Source organism: Pistacia vera, unplaced genomic scaffold (assembly GCF_008641045.1).
Source record: "Pistacia vera cultivar Batoury unplaced genomic scaffold, PisVer_v2 Contig259, whole genome shotgun sequence".
NCBI lineage: Eukaryota > Viridiplantae > Streptophyta > Magnoliopsida > Sapindales > Anacardiaceae > Pistacia > Pistacia vera.
The window spans coordinates 215473-239166 of NW_022196067.1; the positions used below are offsets into that span (position 1 = coordinate 215473).

General features: G+C 32.2%; 1 protein-coding gene across 1 annotated transcript; it reads right to left on the reverse strand.

Annotated features, from left to right (window-relative positions):
• Window positions 1–5440: 5440 nt before the first annotated feature.
• Window positions 5441–6899, reverse strand: LOC116132709 (putative disease resistance protein RGA4). The gene is made up of 2 exons (XM_031418378.1): window positions 6240–6899; window positions 5441–5602 (listed from the first exon to the last, which is right to left on the reverse strand). Exons 1-2 carry the CDS (start codon window positions 6897–6899, stop codon window positions 5441–5443), a joined length of 822 nt encoding a protein of 273 aa, XP_031274238.1.
• Window positions 6900–23694: the final 16795 nt, after the last annotated feature.

The following is a 23694-nucleotide window of genomic DNA, read 5'->3' on the forward strand; positions in this document are numbered from 1 at the left end:
TGGGTGGGAAAAAGTCATTGTCCCTAATAAAATCTAATAGAACTTCAAAGGCCAAATACTATATTCATCAATTAAACAAGATATCGTCTGCTTATTCAATACTCTTCAATTAAAGTACTTAACCTCAACCAAGCAACAATAATTCTCAATCACAGCCCAAGTAACCCAAGCAAACATTAAGTTTACCTCTCAATTTCCCAGCAATCATTTTCAAAATAAATATCACACCAACAATCTATTCATATGGTGGTCACATAATACAAATAAAGGTACTATGCATTATCTAAACACAACCATTAAAGCCTAATTCGATGTGCCATAGACCAATTCTCTCTCCGGCCGAGACATGCATAATAGAAATATGCCAAATTTTACACTTCATTACACTTTCCTATTTAGTAATTTACTCAAATCAATTACGAAATAAACTCAATCCTTCAGCTCCACCCAAAAGATATTGTAGAATAAAATTTTATATTCTATTTTGAACACTTTCTTAAACTATTGCAAAAGGAAAACTATTATGATTCTACCTCCCGTTCCCCCATGGACCTGTAGGTGACTCCCACACTCTTGGGATTCGCTAAAGCTTTTCCGAAATTCCATCTTGTTCAGGAATGTTTCCCATGGTTTCCATCTGACACTGAGAAGAAAGATTTGATGGAGAATGGATCATCATATAAATCATTAAAATCATTGATTGATGAATTAGTAGACAAGATTTGAGGGTGAAATAAAGCTAAGTGGCTTTACTTGACTTTTGTATGATGAAATGAAATTGCAATTGTCTCTTCTTCATTTCAATTCGGAAGATATTTTAAATTTGAATAGTATAGGCATAAATCTTCCCATTTATTTTTAACATTCTTTAAACCACCCCCGACCGACCAAAAAAAAAAAAAAAATATATATATATATATATATATTATGTATGGGAGGAAAATTGTGGTATAGTTATAGTAATTAAAACTTTAAAAGTCAGGGTATGAAGCATTTCGTCTCCAAATTTGCAAATTTTCTTATTTAAGAACACCACTGCTATTGAAAAGGCCAAAAAAAATAAAAAATAAAATAAAATAAAATAAAAAAAAGAACAGAGTTTGTGGGCAAGACATCTGTCCCAAATAGGATAAAATCTTATTTTGAGCCTTAACTATAAATTTAGGACTGAATATCTAGTAAATTTAATCATTCAATTTTCTCAAATAAAAATGGCCAAACACAATCCTATCTATCACTTAAGTTACAAATACAAATGGAATCATGTAAATCATCCCAATGTCTTCATTTTTCCAAACATCCACTAGTTAATTTAATCCACCATACACTTAAACCGAAAACAGCATCTAGAACTTAATTAAGTTTGATCTGAATTACAAGTCTTAAACTAAATAAGATTTCACTATATCTAGCAATCCTAAAACATTCATTCCAATCATGAACGATGACCGCCCCCGTTCGCATGTAACATTTCATCAATCTCATCTCCTTTCTTTGATCTAGCCTACAAATGAACTAAAAATATTCCGTTAGAATCAAAGTCTAAGGCAGCAGTATGCAAAGCAACATTGAAGGGAGGTGAAAACTTGTGTTGTTTGGAGAAAGTACCTCAATTATCGTTTCAATTCCTCGGCCAATCAATCCACAAATTCGACAAACATAGCCAAGATCGTTGGCCGAATTTGTGTCCTCTTCCCCGCCAACATGAAGATGGGATCTTGGCTGAATTTATGTCCTCTTCCACATCAACATGAACACCTTGATCTTCACTAGTCTTGGCCTTATCATCATCATCCTCTTCCACACCAACATAGACAGAAGAATATGACTAACTAATAAAACTTATAGAGCAAGTTTATTGTCATGTATAACAATGAATTTTCATAAAAGGAAGATTTAGGATCAGTATTCATCAATATGTAGTACAACATTGAAAACGAAGTACCTATGCAAAAGGATTCTGCCAAATAATCATTCATAGGACTCTTCATACAGGCAACCCTTGTTGATGATAGTTAGGTTGAAATTTTGGGCTGAGATGCTTAATTGGATACCCCTTGGTTGCATCCACAAAAGGCTGACTATACATAATCAGTCAAAAACTAGAAAGAAGATGATAGAATCCAAAAAGATTAAACTATGTTTCTATTTCCAATGAGCAACATGAAATTTCATTAAAAAAAATTCTCCACCAGTGAATTACAAATAACAAATAACTGCTTTAACTACTTCTCTTACCTGCTTGCAATTCTCCTATCTCATTCATGCTTTTAGACTTTATGGTCTGCTAGACTGTAATATCATGACTGCAATTCACATAAATAACAGAAAACCCGAGTATGAATATCTCAAGCATAGGTATTCTTAAAGCAGAATTGACTGTCCCTAACTATGAGCAAAACAATTGAAAGGTGAAATACCTAAACATGGTCAGGAAGTCATCGACAGGTCCTTTAATGTAGCTAGAACTCCAGAAATTCAAAGTTAAGATGCATTGATAACTTGTTGATTGCATTTATAGCTGCCCAAGAAATACAAGGATTGACGATTTCAACAAATTTGGACTAGGCTGTCTTAATTTAATCTATAGCCTACAACAATTAGAGAAAGAGAAAGGCTTAGCCACACTTATAGAACCAACGCCCAAATATATGATAAAGCAATAGCCAGTTAAATTTAATACCTTCAGTTGCATTGTTTATTAATCATAACTTCTATTCTTTATTAATAATCATATGTTTAGAAACTTGGAACCTGAAAAGATTGAAATAGAGCTTCCTCCATGCCACTGACCATCTAGCATGCAGTTTGCTTGCTAGCGTTACATGCAAGAGATATTTTACCGGTTGAAGCACACAGTTATTAACAATTAAAAAATTGCTTGGCCTTAGATAGCGATACGTGATTATTTCCGTGGGATAGGATACATAAAGTGTATTATATATCTTCACAAAACTATGGAGTCTAAATATGAGAAAATCTTGCAATGTTATATGTATGTTATCATACGAACACAAATAATCCAGTAGCTAGGAATCTTACTGTAAAACACAATTTCTGATTCCAGTAGGTGAGACCCTGCAATGTTCCAAATCCTATTGCGGAAACACAAGACTAATATGTTAATAACTGCCATAACTTTAATAACTAAGCAACTAACAAGCACTGCTAGTTTATCAATTCTCAAAAATAGAGAAGTTAAAGAACATATGTTTCTCTGCTGAGAAACTAATATATTCCCCTGTAACAATATAACTTAATAAAATAATAATTAGCAAGAATGATTGAAACGTACAAAATCATATAAGATGTCATACGGCCAATTACCTCGTCCAGTTTGTATGCATCAACATAAAGTAACAATTGCTTGCAGAAACCGATATGGTGAATTGACGGAGCCTTTTCACTTCGCAATGTTGCTTGATATTAAACATTTCTTCATAACATGCCATGACTGTTTGTTGCAGCTTGAAAAGAAAAGGATTTAAAAATGATTTTTGACTAACAATTTATTACAAACTTATAGATTCAAGATTATATAACAATTCCTATGGCCAGATTACCTAATCCAATTTAGATCCAACAACAAAACATAACAATTGCTTAAAAGTGCAATGGTGCCTGATATTCAACACTTCTTTCACAAGATGTCTTCAGTGCGGGATTACCTAGTTGCTATAGCAGGAAGAAGAGAAGCGAAAAAAAAAAAAAAAAACTTTAGCATGATCTAACTTTAAAAGAACAACACAAAGTCACATTAATGAAAATGAAGTAATAATGATCAAAATTCTCTTGAAAATAGTATGTAAGACCAGATTATGAAGTTAAAAATTCCATACCATGTGCAGGGGATGTTAAAGCTGATCAATGTTTATTTTCTGGTAATTGATCAATGTTTATATTCAGAGAAAGACTAAAGGAATCTTTCACTTGGTGAGAGCTAAGATTTGAGAGACGTTGGTCAAAACTGGAGGAGATGATAATGAGCTATCAATTCACTCCAACTTCTTTCGGGAACATAACAAGTTGTTGGTGTGTTTATTTGTGGTAATTGTTATTAACAACCACTAATTTTTTATTCAAAACAAATCATTAAAAGGGAAAAGAGAGAATATTACCTGTGTTTTGAAGGAAAATCAATGTAGAAGTTGATAATTTCAGAGAACTTAATCAGTATTAGTATCGAGCTTCAAGAAGAGGACAATGATTTATTTCCTTCTTCAACGTTGTCATCTGATGAAGGTGGTTTGGTAGAGACTTCAATTTGGTGCAGCCAAGCATTTTCAAGGTCTGAAGAGATGGCATGACTATAATATCTTTATCTTCTCTCTTTATAATCTCATAACTCTCCACTCTCCCATTCCTCATCCCTGGAGCGTAGAAATTTTAGTTTGGGAAAGCAAAATTGATTGATGATGAACGTGACATCACTCTCTATTCCCAAACTCATTACTCACTCTTTTCACACTCTTTAGTAGTTAATAAAAGGATTTCAGGAATGATAACTTACCCAAAGGAGGCAGATGCTCACAGTTTACACAATTAGAAAGACTTAACTTTCTCAAATTGTTGATGACATCATCCAATCAGGGAAATAGAGTTGCCACTGTAATTTCGTAGCTCTAATATCTCTAAATTTGAGTGTGGTTGCAACTCCTTAAGAAGTTGTTGATTTTGCTCCTCATCATCTTCCCCTCAAAGTCTACCCACAAATCACGCAAGTTTTTCTTATTTGTTAATTCTATTCCCTTAACCCCATTCACATCTCTCAAATTCCCTAACCCTTTTTATCCAGTCCTCGAAGGTGTTTGAAGTTTTTTAGACATTCAACAAACATTCTTCACTACCATAACTACCCTCACTTATACAAATATTCCTAATTTTCGAGACAGTTAATCTCTCCAAACTTTTTGGCAGGTAACTTATACTACTTCAGTTCTCCAATTAAACAAATGTCTCAGTTGATTAAGTTTCCAATCCCTTCAGGTAGTTTTTTGACATTATAACAATCACTTATGCCTAAGGTTTGTAAATTATATAATTCACACAATGTCTCAGGCAATTCTTTTATGTTTCTATTCCAAGACAAATCAAGGTATCTCAGTGTCTAATTTTTTTATTTCTACATGAATTTTCTCGATTGGGCACTTATTCAAAGATAATGACCTTAGACATGTAATTGATCAACTAATTTGACAAAACTACTTAGGGTCACTACCATAATTACAACCAACCACAAGACTACGTAGAAAAATATTTCTAGTATAAATAGAGCTAGAAAATGAGGCCCCTCCTTGAATGTTTATCATTATGTCTAACTTTATCATAGAAGATTCTAATTCAATTTCTCCTTTACCATCTGCCTCTATTGTATAACATTCATTTTGGTAAGAATTGAGCTAAATCATGTACTATATCATGCATCTTACAAGAACGTATATCAATAATGTTCTTCTTTTTGAAAATCTTGAAACAAAGAACGTATTGCTAACATTTCAAAATACTCCTCACCAACTAACTCCATATCCTTATTTGCCTCTGACCTTAGATAACCTTGTGACATCCATAACTTGATCAATACATCTTTCTTTATCACATAATCCTTTGAAAAAATAGCACAATATGAGAAACACTTTTTCAATATAGAGGACAAATCATTATAGCTAAATAATAGAGGTGGAAAAATCTTTTGTTCTACCTCTTTTAATTCCCTTATTTCACTATTTAAGACACTTTCCCACTCCTCAAATCTTCTTTTAAAGCGCAAAAGACTACGTAAAGCCTTTACAGCAAGAGGCAAACCTTTACACTTTTTAACAATTTTTTTACCGATTTCTTCAAACTCTCTATTCGTTTTTCCAGAAAATGCAAGTTGACAAAACAAGGACCAACATTCCTCCTTGGGAAGTATCCCTAGTGAGATTATGTTGGTGGTTCCAATGGCATTTGCAACATTCTCCTTACGTGTGGTCACTAAAATTCTACTTTCTAGATATCCACACCTGAGAGTATATTTTAAATTTTCCCAATTTTCAGAATTTTCAGTCCATACATCATCTAAGACAACAAGAAACTTCTTTCCCTCAATTTCTCGACCTATGTTTTGCATTACAGTTTCTAATTCAACTAATTGTGATGGACTATTTGTGAGAGATTCAAGGATTGCTTTTGCAATCCTGAGCTCATCGAAAGGCTCAGAAACACACACCCATATTTTTTTTATCAAAATTTGTGTTCACCTTATCATCATTAAAAACTAATCGAGCAAGAGTTGTCTTGCCGATTCCTCCCATCCCTACTATCGAGATTATGGGGAGGACTTGTTGTTGACTACTTTGACTCAAGAGCAAATCGACTAGTGAATTCTTATCATTATCTCTTCCACTAACCTCCTTTAAATCAATAAAAGAGGTTGTCTTTGGTCGTTCTACTTCTTTGTTATTCTCAGTGATTGATCTAAAGTTGAACCTCTCTTTCTCAATAGCAATAATATCTAATTTTCTATTGAGACCTTTTATCTTAACTGCAATGTCATAACGCACAACGAATGGCCTACAACTGAGATAGTAAGAAACAAGGGACCATACCTTTTTTAGAGGCTTAGAAGCATCTTCAGCTTTCTTAATTCTTAATTTTTGAAGCTTCGTGTTCCACTCATCCAACACATCATCTATGTCATAGGACACGTCTCTCAGCTTGGCTAACCATACTCTCACAGTATTCTCCTTCACCTGTCGGCTCTCAGCATCAACAAGCAGAGCTTGAATGGACAGGAAGTTGCTTTGAAGCTTCTCAACTTCTTGCTCAGCACCCACAATCAGGCTTATCCCTTCTTCTGTTTGTTGACGAATGATTGAAACAAATTGTTCCAACACTATCTCCACAAGCGCTTCAGCCATATTGAATGATGGTAAAGTGATTAAACAGAGAATGATCAGAATCAAAATATTTGGTTTGCTTATGTTGTGATAGTGTTGTAACTTCCATTCAACTTTTATAGTGCATGGAAAAGACCAAGTAACAATTCCAAATTACCAAAGTTCTGCTTTGAAACTAGTTAAGGTATAAGTGTTGTTCAAGCGATTTCTTCATTCTTTTCTTTGATCATATTTTTTTTTACTTTATTGCACAATCTGTACTGTTTGTTTTTGCTGAAACGGTATATATTATTACTATAAAATAGCATTAGATATAATAAATTAAGAGTCTGATTAAGGGGTTAATAATAGGAAGTCTCTTCTATCTACAAATTATCATAAAGATAAAAGAATAGTTCACAGAATAGTTCAAAAAATCTATTGATTTTAAGTATCAAACTTTCGACAAGCTGCTCTTGAAGAAAGAAAGAATGTGATGCAAAATATAGAAGACACTTTTAAAGGAAAGAATTTAACTGATTTATTATGAGGAGAAGATGTTTACTTAAAGAATAATTATGTGAATCTGGAAAAGTAAAAGCTCAGTAAAATCTCATGCTTTTTCCTCTGTTTTGACATAGAAAATACATGGCCTTGATGAATTATTGTATGAATTTGATTTTTTTTTTTTTGTTTTTTTTTTTATTTATGAGGCAGGGGTATTTAAGTCTTTTTATCTACTATTAAATTATAGTAAATAACAGTAGCTCTCTCTTTTGAATTATCTAAAAATTTTATACTTTTTTCATGAGTTTTTGAAGAATATTTGTCTCCAAATAATAAAACCCCATGATAAAAGTCATAATATATTGGTGATGACAATATTATTTTAGGGGTATTATTGTCATGTACTTCTATATGTCTATCCTTCTTGCACATTTCTCCTCTGAACAGCTTATCTCATTCATGCTTGTATTCTACTTCATGCATATTTCTTCTTCAAATCTGTTCAGAGTTCAGATAACTGGAATAACACCTCTTCTTCTTCTTCTTCTTCTTCCTCTTCATACGGATAGTGTTTCGATCATACGCGTTCATTCTATAAATATAATCCATTAAATAATCAAAATTTAGGCAAAAATTCAAATATTTAAAAAAAAAAAAAAAAATCAGTGGGCAACTTTTGGGAGCTCAGAATTAGTGCCATACTAAAAGGATGTAACAAATTGCAAATGCTAGATGGTTCCGATCTTGAATACCCAGGTGTGTACATAAATGTCAATAAATTAATGTCAATTTACAATTAACTTCTCCTCATTCTTCATTCTTTTACACTTAATATTTCCATTTTTTAGGTGCGGTGCTGCAGTTGTTCACACATTATGGAAGCTGATGTGGGCAGTCATAATAGTTTACTAGGCATTTTTTATCCAAAATCATACAATGCCAAATTGCAGAGGCGTCCAATGCCCTAAAACTAAACATACATGAAGTTTGAGTGAACAGCACTTAAAATCCCAGCTTCCCTTCCATCTCTGGTGTACAATGCCACCACCACTTCTCAGAAAATTTTCATGCATGACTTAACTATGGCATATTACATGCTGCCTATCTATTCACTCTGTCTCGATCGTGCAAATCCTCTCGACTGTTGCATATTCGAGCTAAATGCCACAAACAGCATGACTCAGCAATTAACTTGCTACTTGTTCCTCTAAAATGGGCTGTGTAGAAGAAACAGTTGAGAATCCCAGCTTTCCCATGACTTCTTCCAAGCGTTTTGCATTTGTCAGGTACAGATAACCAACCAGTGTACAAGAACCAGTTAAGGCATACAATTAACGGGAACCCAGAGTGAAAATTAATGCATTTTTAAATGCAATGAAAAAAAAAAAGCACTTAAACCGAAAACAGTATCCAGAACTTAATTAAGTTTGATCTGAATTACAAGTCTTAAACTCAATAAGATTTCACTATATCTAGCAATCCTAAAACATTCATTCCAATCATGAACGACGACGGTCTCTGTTCGCATGTAGCATTTCATCAATCTCATCTCTTTCCTTTGATCTAGCCTACAAACGAAGTAAAAATATTCCGTTATAATCAAAGTCTAAGGCAGCAGTATGAAAATGCATAGTAACATTGAAGGGAGGTGAAAACTTGTGTTGTTTGGAGAAAGTATGGAACTAAATGAATAAACAACAATAATCTTACCTTGTTGAAATGGACCTCAATTATCGTTTCAATTCCTCGGCCAATCAATCCACAAATTCAACAAACATAGCCAAGATCATTGATGTCTTATACGTAAAATGGGATTACATTGTTTGTGTTGGAATGATAATTCAGAAAACACAAGTGAAGACAGCAAACTTTTGGTAAAGTAAAGGAGAAAAGGAAGCAGCTTAACATCTCTGCTTCTTAACTAACAACTTAAACCAAAACGACATCACTTTGGCTAATTACAGGTCGCCCCTTATTCTTTGACACTTTACAAACTACTACTCAATATTCTAACGCTCCCCTTTAAACCCAGCTCTCTCAAGTGTCAAGTCTCACTCGACTTCTCTCAAGTATCTCAGTCGACTTCTCTTGACCTGTATTTTCTGAATTATCATTCCAACAGTTTGGTTGTAGACTTGTAGTGAGGAATTTTGATGAAATGGAAAAAAAAAACAAAAGTTTTTGAAAAAAATATACTCAATTTATTTTATGTAATAAATCTAAATTTTATTTTCTATTTAAATAAAAATATTAATAATTTAGAAATTTTTGAAAATTTCAAAAATTAATAAAAATATTTTAAAAACATATTAAACCTAACCTCTTCGTTTGATAGTTAGATTTTTCTTTAAGGATATGTAAGATAGAACTAGCATTTTACTTGACAAATTAGCCACAATTATACTTACCTTATTTTTTGTTTGAAAGTGTTTTTCACAAAATTTCGTTTTGAGTAGAAGTAATTTTGAAAAAGAGAAAACAAAATAAGTAGAAATACTTTGAAAATTTTATTTGAAAAATGGGTTATCATTTAATATATGAAATTTACAACACATTTTGACAACAACTAGTATAATATTTATTTTTTATTTTTATTTTTTTGTTTGGCTAATTAATAACATTATTTGGAAATGAAGGAATGTATGGGTTTGGGTCGGATAGCCCATTACCCGACCCAATCCAATTGGGACAGGCCTGTAACTACAGTGATATTTAAATGGAGTAATAGTGACAAAAGTTGGGCTCATTTAAAGGAGATAGGCTTGAGTTGAGTCCCATCTCACACTAATAAAACATTCCACTTATTCCATACAAAATTTCCATATTAAAAAAAAAAAAAAAAAAAACCTTACAGTGATCAAGTCCTAAAAACAGTTGTTAAAAAGATAAAATTAAGTAAACCCTTATTGATAATTACCTTCGAAACCATAAATTGACTTGTTTACTCACTATTTCTATGGTAAAAGAAGTCGATTTTCAGTCGAAAGAGTTCAACAATTTGTCTTTTAGCAAACCCCTTTCGTCCACATTTAAAGTATCTTGGGTTAAGGTAATATGTGAAATTTTGTGTTTGAAATTCGAAATTTAGGGTTTTCAAACTTTTTTTAAATTTTGGACTCCTGAATAACGTAGCCGACAAGTGACGTGACATATGATGTCATATCTGTCACGTCGACTGCCATGTAAGGGAGTAAGAAACTTTAACAACCATGTTACAAATCATTCTTATATCTTCCTCAAGATAACTCGTTGCATCTATGTTTCGTCTTGATGATTATATTTAAATATTGTTTCTCATTACTGATTTTTTTTTTTTTTTGGTCTAGATTTTCTTGTTCAATGTTTTAGGAGTAATACTATTCGTTTCCAATACTTGTGTGATCATATAAGCATTGTTAAGTCATTCAATGTATCATCAATTTATTTACATATCAATATCACACATGCTTGACACATTAGAAGGGAAAGGAAAGTTGAGATAAGTTTTGGGAAGAGTAGCATTATTGATGTCTTATATATAATTCTCTGCATGTGGTAAAAACTTAAAATCAATGATTTTCCGAATTTTAGACAAGCAACTCAAGCCCATTTTTCTGATTTTATATGAAAAAAAAACAAAAAATACGAGCTAAGTGGATAAGATTTCATTAGAAAGACAAAATTAGAAGCATTTGGTATCAAAATATAGACATTAGATAAGTACCATGAAAGAGGTTAAAAATTTGACAATATATAATAATGATATTAGAGTTTTAATTTTGTTGCTTCTCACCTTTTTTTTTTTTTTTTTTTTTTTTTTTTTAGCTAATTTATAGTCAATAATGGAGATATGTTAACCTCTTTTTAAGAGCAATTGCGAGAGATAAAAGAAGAGTGAATTTCTTATGTCCCTCGTAAAGCGAATGTTGTAACTCATGAAGTTGCTTGATTGTCTCTTGTTAATTTATCTATTAACTTCACCGGAACTAGTTGATTAGTTCATACAAGGCGTTGTTGATTCAGACTTGATTTTCTTTCACACTTAGGTGTTTCTCTTCATTTGTTTAGTTCGTACATAATTATCTCTTCATCACTTTGTAAGTTATATATTAATGGAATCACAACTGTTTTAAGTACTTATGAGAAGAAGAAGCAAAATGTTATGTTAATATTCTTGTTGACGTTTTTTTTAGATTTTCTGCAAATCAATTTTGATGTGTGTCAAAGATGTGTTGCAACATTATTGACAACGTTTCTTTTGTTAATATTCAAGATGTATTGAAGAACCTGAAATTTTGTTTTTGTTTACTCCATCCTTTTTGAATTCAATAAAGAATTTGCATTAGATATGCAGAGACTATGCATAACCCACCATTAATTCTTTTAACTAGCATATTTAACAATTGATATATTTAATTCAAGACAAAAACAAGATCCACAACCATGGACTTCTAAATAAAATAACTAGGGTGCGTTTGGTTCATTATTTTGGATATGATTTTGGGAATAATATTGGGTAGTTGGATAGGGGAGTATTACGAGGTAAACTTTAAAATTTTATGAAAAAGCCATTTGGTTTGCTAATTTAATTAAAGACCCTAATATATAAAATGACAAAAACACCTCCACCACCTATAGTGCCAGATTCGGGCCACCACTGTCGGAATCTGGCCGGAAAATTTTGTTACAAAACAGACCGGTCGGATCTGTGTCGTAACTCGTTGCTATGACCTTTTCCGATCATATCCACCACGGATCTGGTCGGAAAGGCCAGATCTACGGCCAAATGTTGTCGTCGACCGTAAAAAAACGTCAAAAGAAGTCCATCTGGCCGTCGTTTTCGGTCAACGATGGCCAAGATTTGGCCGTCGCTGACGGCCAGATCTGGCCTTTTCCGACGGTGAACTTTCGGTCATTTCTGGTTTGCAGGTAGGCCGTTGTATAGATTCCAGCTACCACCGACGGTGGTTGCCAGAATAAGGCAAATATGGGTTGATGAGGGTGTTTTTGTTAATTTTTAAACTTTTTTTAGGGATATTTAATGAAATTAATAAGCTTAAGGGGTCTAAATGTAATTAAAAAATATATTAATATTTCTAGAATAATGTGCCAAACAATATTTGGGGAATATGATTGGGAATATAGATAAAAAAAAATGAACCAAACATGGCCTAAATAGCAAAACTTTCACATCAGCTAGCCAAAACAACAAACATTTTATTTTCTCAGCAGCCAAACAGAAAACAGTAATGATCTGACTCTAAACCACTAGCAATCGAATTATTCACCACTAATTACACACATTGTTACAAAGAGACGTGCACAGGAACTAGAAATTTGAAATAGTATTTACTGAATGTTACTGTGGAAGATGGATAAAGATTTACTTTGACAACTTATTGAATAGTAGATGCCTAAAGCTTGACATATTGCCACGAAAATGGAATTTAAAGTTTAGTATATCTCAGTTTTGCATCTCTAGCACTCAAGGTCTCAGACTTTCAGCAACGTTGTTCCTCTACTACTACTGAAGATCACGGTGTTCATGTTGACGGGGCCCGAGAGTCTACTCTCACCTAACCCCAACGAGTCAAAATAACTGGAGCAAGCATTTGAAGGAATTTATGGTACAGGAGACCAAAGAGTAAAGACTAAAGAGAACTTGAAAACCCTACGGCTTTGAATATAAACCTAGGCCCAGGGGAGTTTGAGGGAGGAGGGAAGATCTCAGTCGCGCATCTTGGAAAAGGAGGAAATGAAGATTGTAGTGCTAGGGTCTGCAATGAAGACATTGGGCTGACCTCAGTAGAGTGTCTAGGCCTACACAAGTGACGTCATCCCGGCCTGTTACAGCATATTGGGCCTCCATGGTAAGGTTTTTATAAAGCATTAAATTGATCAATATTCTTGGTTGCTATTAAACACATCTTTGTTTTATATATATATATAATTAAGATTTTCCTTTTTTATCCATTTTCTCCAATTTTAAATTTAATTAAGGTTTCTATTTACTGTACTTTTCCTCAATTTCAAACTTAACTATAGTTTTTATTTACACCACTTTTTCTCTATTTCTTAATTAGGTTTTTTGTTTATATACCCTTTATTTTCATTTTCAAATTGTTTTTTTTTTTTTTTTAAGATTTAGATTCATCTCGTTGTGTGATTACATCCTCTATAATTTTAATAATATATTTTCATAAAACAAAGAGAGATATTGAAATTAAAAAAAATGTTTTAATGATTTTGAAGATTTAGCGTTAGGGTTTATGATTAAGAATTAAAGATTAAAAATGAAAAAAAAAAAGATTATGAGTTTATTTATAAATTATTATGTCATTTCTAATAATATTTGTAAAGTATTTCCATTGAATAAAACATAAGAAGAAAAGTAATTTTCCTTAAATGATGTATAGCATATCAATATAGATAATATCTAAGTATTTTAACATAAAATAAAAGTTACGGATTTCTTTAATACAATATGAATTTTATTGTTTTCAAATTATAGAAATATTAGAAATTATTGAAAACTTGATATTAATTAAATAAAAACAATCACAGCAGGTAGAAATAAACGGAATATTCTTAATGAATATGATCAATCCATGCATGTCTTCACAGTTTGAAATTACTATTTGAGATACAAAAAGTATATGAAAATTACGAAGAAAAACAAAATGACCCACAAATGCATCTCAACATCAATCTTAATATAAAGTTGAGCTCCATCTCCAAATTCAGATTCAGCAGCCAAAAAAAAAAAAAAAAAAAATCATTAGTGCTCTCAAACTCATACTCATACTGTGATTGAGTTGTTGTTTTACGCGGCATTTGGCATCCAGGTTTGTGAGAAGAAGGAAATGGATGATTATCCAGGGTGCCGGGGTTTGGTTCACGAAGGTTGACATAGGGTTATTGATGAGTGGGTTTTTATTTATGGTTATAGGCTTTGGGCATGAAGTCCCCTTCGACATGGATTTATCATTTCATGCTCACAATCAAACCATGCATATATCTCAGATAGAACAGCAGCATATTCAAAAGTTATACCACAAACAGAAAGTTAAAAAGTTCACCAAGATTTGAAGTCATATGTGGTACATTATTTTGTGAGCTTCATCTACTCCAGGATTAGATGAAGCTCACAAAATAGTAGAACTCTTATCTTAGGTGTAGATGAGGCTCATATACCAGAACTCATTTAGACAAAGGAGACAAAGACTAAGCTTCTCAAAAGTCAGCTTGTAAAACCCTTGGATATATACTCTATATACTTTTAAGTCAATGATATTACACTAAAATATTTTTGAAGGAAAAGTAAATGATATTAAATTAAAGGGCTTCTCAATCTCATGTATGCGCACTGCTCCCTTGCGCTAATCTTAAAATTTAATCATATGATTATAAGATGAGATGGTAGGATACCTTTCAGGATCTTGTTTGAATGAATTTAATGGGCAAAAATAATACAAATATAATAATTAAGGAAGGAAACAAAGAATGAAAAGAAAATAGAACAAGATCCCAACAAGTCTTAAAACTGATTACTACTCCATACTTCAACAAGTTTTACAACATATAAAACAGCTTATACGTGATTGAATCATTCATGATTTCATGTCGCCATACGTAAAAATAGATCCCATGCACCCGGTACACAATGCCTTATAAAATCTCTTTCACAATGTTTTATTATCCCTAACATTTAATCATTTAAGCGGAGAAACACGTGGCCATATCCTAAATTTTTTAATTATCTAACAATTGATTGGAAGCAGAAATTAAAATAATGAGATCTACATTTATAAAACAATCACTGTACGGAATCAAAGGAACTCATAGATATACAAAACAACAATAAAAGAAGTCTTAATTAATGTCACCATAAATACAGGATATAACGTGTAATTTAAAACTCACTTTACCAATTAAAGCCCTAATTTAATTAATCAACTAATTTGAGAAGAATCAAACACATACATCCAGATGAAGTTGAAAAAGAAAATCCAAAGAATAGTTTTCCTTAGGAATTCAACTGATTTGGTAAGAACCAAACTAATTATATCAAAGATTCATGAAAAACTCAAATTTAACACATGTCCATTCATAAAACAGAAAAGAAGATACTTTGATGCCAACACCAAAAACTTATATTGACCCCTGTCAGGTAAAGTTGAAAAATAAATAACATGTTATAATTCTTATAATTTCTTCAACAAAAAAATAATTAAAAAGAAAATATGATATTTGATTTTGAGATCTGGAGCAAGTGAGCAGATCCATTCATAAAAAGACAAAAATGAAATTATAAAACTTAATTTCCAAAAAATATATTGTAATTTTGTTAAAGAAAGAAAGAAGATAATATGCTGCACCAAAAACCTAAAATTAAGACTGACGATAGACAATATGAAAACAAACCAAAAAAGTAAATCAATCAAACTTCCAAACCCAAACAAAAGCATAGAAAATATTAGATCAATATCATGGAAATGTTTACAGAAGTTAAATCTAAAGAGGAAAATAAAGAAGCAACTTCAACTGCTGGTCTTCTTGAGAAGTTGAGTGTTGAAGAAAAGAAACCTGAGCACAAAGCTGAGGAAAAGGTCCCTCCTTCTAAGGAGAAGGAGTCCAAAAACGAAGATGCTACCCTCGATCTGAAATCTAAAACTTAATTTCCAAAAATATATTGTAATTTTGTTAAAGAAAGAAAGAAGATACTGTGCTGCACCAAAAACCTAAAATTTGGACTGACCCATGTCATAATACCAAGGAAAAAAAAAATTGATCTCAAGATCTGAGGGAATTAAGTGATGGCTGCTGACCTGAGAGATGAATATATAAGAACCACAGATATTATTATATCAAACCAAGATGTATACAAGACCCTCGAACTCTCGAACAAAAACAAAATAAATGGTACTAGTTGCAAACTTACATAGACAATATGAAAACAAACCATAAAAGCAAATCAAACTTCCAAACCCAAACAAAAGCATAGACAATATTAAATCAACTCTCAAACACACATTAACAAAGTTTTTAAATAAAACCATAGACGGGTTTGATCCCGTAAGAAACTTCTGATGTAGCTTCGTTTTCTTTCTTGAAGAACAGAACTATATCACCAGGTTTTAGTCCCTTTGTGACAACAAATTTGCGCCATTCACCTCCAATAACAGGCTTTGCATAACCACGCCGGCGGATGGCCAAGCGGAAAGACCAGTATCTCTCAATATGCCTTTGCCCTAAATCCTTTACAATCAGACCTGGAGCGCGCCGGCCTTGACCAAAAGGAGGGAATTGATTGAGACACCTTGTTGGAACAGACAATTTACTGGTAATGTCTGTCCGTGTCAGTTTCTTTTCAAAAACTAATGTAGCCATTATTCTTCTCTCAAAGAAACAGAAAGAGAGTGATTGCGAGGGAGTGGAAATGAAGGTGAGAAATGAAGGTCTTTGTTTGTATATTTATACAGATAGTGAGTAGAGTTGGGTGACAGGACATGTGGATCAAGGTGAAGATTTTCATGCACACTCACTGAGCAAAAACTTTCAAATGCCTTTTTGTGGACCAAAAGTTAAAAATGATAAGATTATCTGATTAAGCAAAAACTCTCTAATTGATATTACAAAAACACACAACCGTTCGATTAACTTCCGATGAGAGTTAATTGACTGCATTTGATTTATCTCTTGCTCATGTTTGGAAGTAAGAATTGCAGTGAGAGAGACTGGATAACGGTGCCATCTGAATCATACACGTATAAACATCAAACCCATTTTTCCAATCAGATCACAATAATAAGAAACGAACAAAATGAATTACTACAAGTATATCTAGGAGGTTTAGGCTTTTCGTACAACACTCATCATGAAATTATTCATGATGTTTAATTATTTAAGCATCATTAATAATTTTTCAAACATTGCAAATTAGTCAAAAAAAAAAAAAAAAGGTGAGAAGCAACAAAATTAAAATTCTAATATCATTATTATATATGGTCAAGTTTTTAACCTCTTTCAGGGTACTTATCTAATGTCTATATTTTGATACCAGATGCTTCTATTTTTGTCTTTCTAATGTAATCTTATATATCCACTTAGCTCGTATTTTTTTTTCATATAAAATCAGAAAAATGGGCTTGAGTTGCTTGTCTAAAATTCGGAAAATCATTGAATTTAAGTTGTTCCCACATGCAGAGAATTATATTGATAATGCTACTCTTCCCAGCCTTACCTCAACTTTCTTTTCCCTTCTAATGTGTCAAGCATGTGTAATATTGATATGTAAATACACGTATAAACCGGACCCAGCCTTGTTTTGGGTGGGTCATGGCTTACCCTCTCTGAATTTTGGTTTACCCTGATAAAAATATTAGTGAATAAAAATATTAATATGTAATTAGTGTTTATTTTGACTTATCTTAACAGAAATTTCTGAATTTATATTACATTAAACCCATTTTTTATACTATTACCATTCACCCAAAAGAAAAAAAACATCAAACCCATTTTTCCAATCAGATCACAATAATAAGAAACTTACAAAATGAATCACTACAAGTATAAATATAGGAGGTTTAGGCTTTTTGTACAACACTCATCATGAAATTATTCATGATGTTTAATTATTTAAGCATCACGAATAATTTTCCTTTTTATTAGATTTATCTCAACTGTAGAGTCAGTAGTACTGCTGGTGAGACAAGAGTTCTGGGGTTTTCCCTTTATTCATGATTTTCTCATTTGACCAATAAACAAAGCTAGATGCCCATGGTTTTTCAAATACACCAATTTGATTGTAAAATAAATTTATACTTAGAATTATATATTTAATAACATTATACAAAGCCATGATTTACTCATATGAAATTCTTTCATAAACCATGATAATTAGGAAGAATAAAACCTCAAATTTTATTTTTTAATTCAATTTGTGGGCGTAGAATAATTAAAAATAAATAAAAAATGAAAGAGATGTGCATGTACTTTAAAATTTATAATTGTCTTTTTATGCAATTTTAATTGAGGATATTATCATTTTTTTTTCCTTTTTCCTTCTTCCTATTCAAATGTTGTTTCCATAATATAAATAAGATATCAATATCATAAACCAATTATTGCCATATAACAGTAATCAGCAGCACTATAATCACATCCTCTTTGAAAAAATATTAATCATCTTTTTATAGGGATGAAATCATGAATCTTTCGTAATGGATGATAGCATGCAATTCTGAAATTCATAGAAAATTAGAGAACTTAAAAAGAGAGGTTCTAAAGTTTTTAATATTTTTTTTCTTTTTTTGTTTTCACTGAAAAGTTTGTTGACTAGAGAGATTCTAAAATGTGAAAAACAATCCCTTCTAACACATGCACCCCAATGTTCAAACTGTCTAGCACTAACCAAAAGTTAGGTTTGTCGAACATATAAAGATATCTTCTTTTTGTATTCTTTTCTAATAATAAAGGAAGAATATCAAAGAGAATGGAACAAAAACACTATTATACTACTTGATCTCCCAATATTTAATCATTCAAGTTGAAAAACATTTGACCATGTCTAGAAATTTCTTATTAATCCCAATTTCTATTATCAATACCATTTATAAATTTGTCTCAATTATGATGAGTGGTTGGTGCTGTGCCAAAATCAAAATAAATAAAGCAGACACGACTATGGTGAAGGAATAAGTTTCACATTCAAATAAGTGACATAAAGTAAAGGTACCACTTCATCAATTTCATCTTATTTAATCCTTCCATTTTGACTTTCTTTTTTAAGTGTTTTGATCTAAACAACAACATAGAAATCAAAAAAATTACCATATAACAATTGCAGTATCATTATCCGAGGTTGGCAAGGGCAATAATGTTTGTTGAATATCCAGTATTGTTCTTCTAAACTCTTAAGGATTCTTTTAGTCCATTCTCTTAACAATAAACAGTAAACAATGCTAAAGGTCGTTGGTCATCATTTCACTGCCACCAGCTATCCTGTTGCGGACAGCCTCCAGTAGCCCTAACAGTGTGTGAAAACATAACCCTACCATTCAACTTTTGTGAAAAAGAAATCCTTACTAGTTCCTGCTTTAATATTTTAAGTCATGCCATGTGGATTTGCGGGATAAATCTACTTTATTAATGTGGTCAAGTTCCTTAAGCTACTTGATTTCCTTTCTCCTTTTAGATTTTCAAAAGTAACCTGATTTATTTTCCGAATAATTAATTAATTCAAACTTTCCATATTTGTAGATTAAATTGAATTTCAAAGTAACAAATAATATTTTGTTAAATTAATTACCACAAGTGATCTACAAAAGGAATGAGATATTAAGGGGATAACTAAAAGAGACAAAAACTAAAGGAATTCATATAGTATTCCTGAAGAAGATAGTGATGGATTTGGTATTTAATATATATAAAGGAATTCATAAGTAGAATCGGGTTCAAGGTAATGTTTAATCAATTCAAACTTATAAGTGTTCAAACATCGAACAAAATAGATCCCAAATATTAATTGATCCAGCTTCTATAAGGTTATGTTATGATGCAAAAAATATTCCAATATTTTGGGGGTGTAACTGTCATAATTGAAAACTACAGGAATTTTGGGGATGTAACTGTCATAATTGAAAACTGCTATGAACATTGCAAGTACCCGCGGGTCCAACCGTACCCACATAAGGTAGGGTGTCAGTCCAATATTTTGGACCCGTTGTAGTCTCGTACACAAGATCCATGATGTAGTGAAAATAGTGTTAAATTATGATTTAATTTTGTTTCCCTTTCTTTATTTGATTAGAGTTTCATATTAGGAATTAAAGTAGTTTCTATTTTAATTAGGAGTTTAGTTGATTTAAGAAGTTTAAATTTAGTTAAATTTTACTTTCTTATTTTATAATTAGTCAATAATTAGGATTTTACTTCCTTTTTTAATTAGAGTCTTGTTAAGGTTAGTTGTCAACACCCTATATAAACTTATTATTCGTTTCTTTTGAAGAGAAAGAATACTCAATGAATTATTCAAATTTTATCTCAGACTTTGAGGCTTAAGTTTCTAGATTGAGACTTGTTTATCAACCTTAAAGGTTAGTCGAGTGCTATCCTAGTTTTATTACTCTAACTCGCTATGTCAGTTGGTATCAGAGCATGCAAAATTCGTCTGATCTAATGGCAGGTGATGAAGTTGTATGCGGCAGCAGTTCTCATGACGAAGATCAGGGAACTGAGACCTCGCAAGGGGTGGCATTGACAGCTTTGGAGTAACGAATGGATCTCAGATTCCAGCGTTTGGAACGACGCTTTGAAGAAATTGTAGGTCTGCTTGATGCTTTGAGCGAAGATGCCAATAGAAATTGGAATGACAAGAGGCAACGTATCGAAGATGATGTGGCTCATGGACAACATGTCAGTAGACCAATTTTTACAAACAGGCATAGACAGCAAGTCTACGTGGAAGATTTAGATGAAAAAGATGATTGCTTTGCAGATTTTGGGAGGCATGCTAGATATGGACGAAGTGATTATGGGGATAGAGATACTAGTGAATTCAAATTAAAGGTAGATATTCCTTGCTTTAATGGTAATTTAAATATTGAAGACTTTTTGGAGTGAATTGCGGAAACAGATAGGTTTTTTGAATATATGGAGATTCCTAAAGGAAGAAGGGTGAGACTTGTTGCGTATAGATTGAAGGGTGGACCTTCTGCATGGTGAGAAGGATTACAATCCAAAAGATTTCACGAGGGGAAAGCACCAGTCAGAACCTGGTACAAGATGAAATAGTTGTTACAGAGAGATTTTCTTCCTCTTGATTATGAGCATATCTTGTTACAATAGTATCAAAGATGCCATCAGGGTCAAAGATCTGTCCAAAAATATATTGCTGAATATCAATGGTTGTTACTCCACCTTGACTATAATGAACATCCATATAGTGTAGCTTTAGGATTCTTTAATGGGTTGAATGTAAACATACGAGCTCAAATTGGTTTACGACCTGACCATGCATTGCTTGATGTTCTTCAATTAGCCTTTGATAGTTTGATGTAGAATCACAATTAAAAATTAAAAAAAAAAAAAAAGTTTTCTTCAGAGAATATATGCCTCACCAGTTATGGAAGAAGACAAGAAGCATAAAACACTTTCTAAAGAAATTTTTAAAGTCAAGGAAGATCATAAGATGTTACAAATTGAGGATCACACATCACAGGAGATTAAGCATGCAGTCAACGTTGAAGCTAAACAAGTTCTCCAAAAAGAGAAGATTGAACAAGAGCAAAAGCAAGCTGTCCAGCAAAAGCAAGTTAAGGATGAACAGGGTGAAACATTGACGACGACATTCGATTTGGACTTGAAGCCTGTAGTGCATGACAACTCACGGGAACGTCAAGTTTGGCCAGCTCATTGGACAATCGTAATCCAATTATGTCTGGCCTTCCCTCTGCATTTTAAAGCAATTCAAAACAAAGAAATAAAAAATAAAATAAAATAAGAACTCTTGCATGCTCAATGTAGATCAACTTTTAAAGTAACAAAATGATGGAGAGGAGTGAAACTCTTAAAGTTGTCAGTCATGGCTACACGGGCCAGTCAACCTAAACAATACTTACTAGATGCGTCTTGAGCCTTTTCTGATAACACAACCCTTTCTTTTACCATTCATATGGAAAAATTAAGTGGAAACAGAAGGATGCTTACTTCAAATCAAGTCTTGAAAGTTATATCAACAAATACAAGATCAAACACTTTGTACGTGAAATACTAAATACCTAGATCCTAGTTCCAATACCGCTAAATTCAATATAATACAGATAATGCATACTTTAATCAATGCATATGACAAGAAGTTCTGAGAAAATAAGTACAAAACCTGGGCAGAAAACTCGGAAGAGTTTCTTATTTTGTGCTGCTGTCTTCAGTACTTCTAGAACAACTCTGGAAAATCCATGCACCAAAATAGTGCAACCATCAAATATAAAATCTTGACTAAGCATTGCAATGATCCTTCGTACCAAATCTGATCATTTCAGAATTGCAATATATATTTCTTACCAAATCTGATCAAATTTACATACAAACAATGTGGCTTGGCCATAGTCAGTAAGGAGCCTCTGATAAGTTGATTAAGAAGCAATTAAATAGGCCAATGATTAAGAAATTAAGTACCAGTAGCCAACATACTGAGCCAAATTAAAGTAAGAATAACACCATTGCACAAAGCATAAATACAGTTAGCCAATGCTCTCTTCATTTGATATTATGTAGCAAAATGCTACTCCAGGATTAGATGAAGCTCACAAAATAGTAGAACTCCTATCTTAGGTGTAGATGAGGCTCATATACCAGAACTCATTTAGACAAAGGAGACAAAGACTAAGCTCCTCTAAAGTCAGCTTGTAAAACCCATGGATATACTCTATATACTTTTAACTCAATGGTATTACACTAACATATTTTTGAAGGAAATTGTCATAAACTTTACGTAAATGATATTAAACTAAAGGGCTTCTCATGCATGCGCACTACTCCCTTGTGCTAATCTTAAAATTTAATCATATGATTATAAGATGAGATGCTAGGATACCTTTCAGGATCTTGTTTGAATAAATTTAATGGAAAAAATAATACAAATATAATTATTAAAGAAAGAAACAAAGAATGAAAAGAAAATCAATTTTATGTGAATAACTGCTTAAAACTGACTACTACTCCATACTTCAACAAGTTTTACAACAAATAAAACACCTTAGTGATTGAATCATTCATGATTTCATGTCGCCATAAGTAAAAATAGATCCCACGCACACGTACACAATGCTTTGGAATCTAACTCATGCCTTATAAAATCTCTTTCACAATATTTTATTACCCTAATATTTAATCATTTATTACCAAGAAAAACCTAAAATTTAGACCGACTCATGTCATAATACCAAGAAGAAAAAAAAATTGATCTCAAGATCTGAGGTAATTAAGTGATGGCAGCTGACCTGAGAGATGAATGTAGATGAAGCAGACGAAGAGCTTGAGAACAAATTGAGCTGAAAGTGAAGTTATTTTTTTGAGCAGAAAAATGTAAATAAAAGAAAGACTAGTGGAGAATTTGTATTGGCCAACTTTAGAAACTACATAATCACTAAGTAAGTTGAAAGTTCCTGCTCCACTCCAGCCCCACCCACCTACCTCCCCTTTTCTAACTCACTGAGAGTATAATATAACCACAGATATTATTATATCAAACCAAGATGTATACAAAACCCTCGAACTCTCAAACAAAAATAAAATAAATGGTACTAGATGCAATATACGTTAGAGTTTATATAGACACAATCTGAAAACA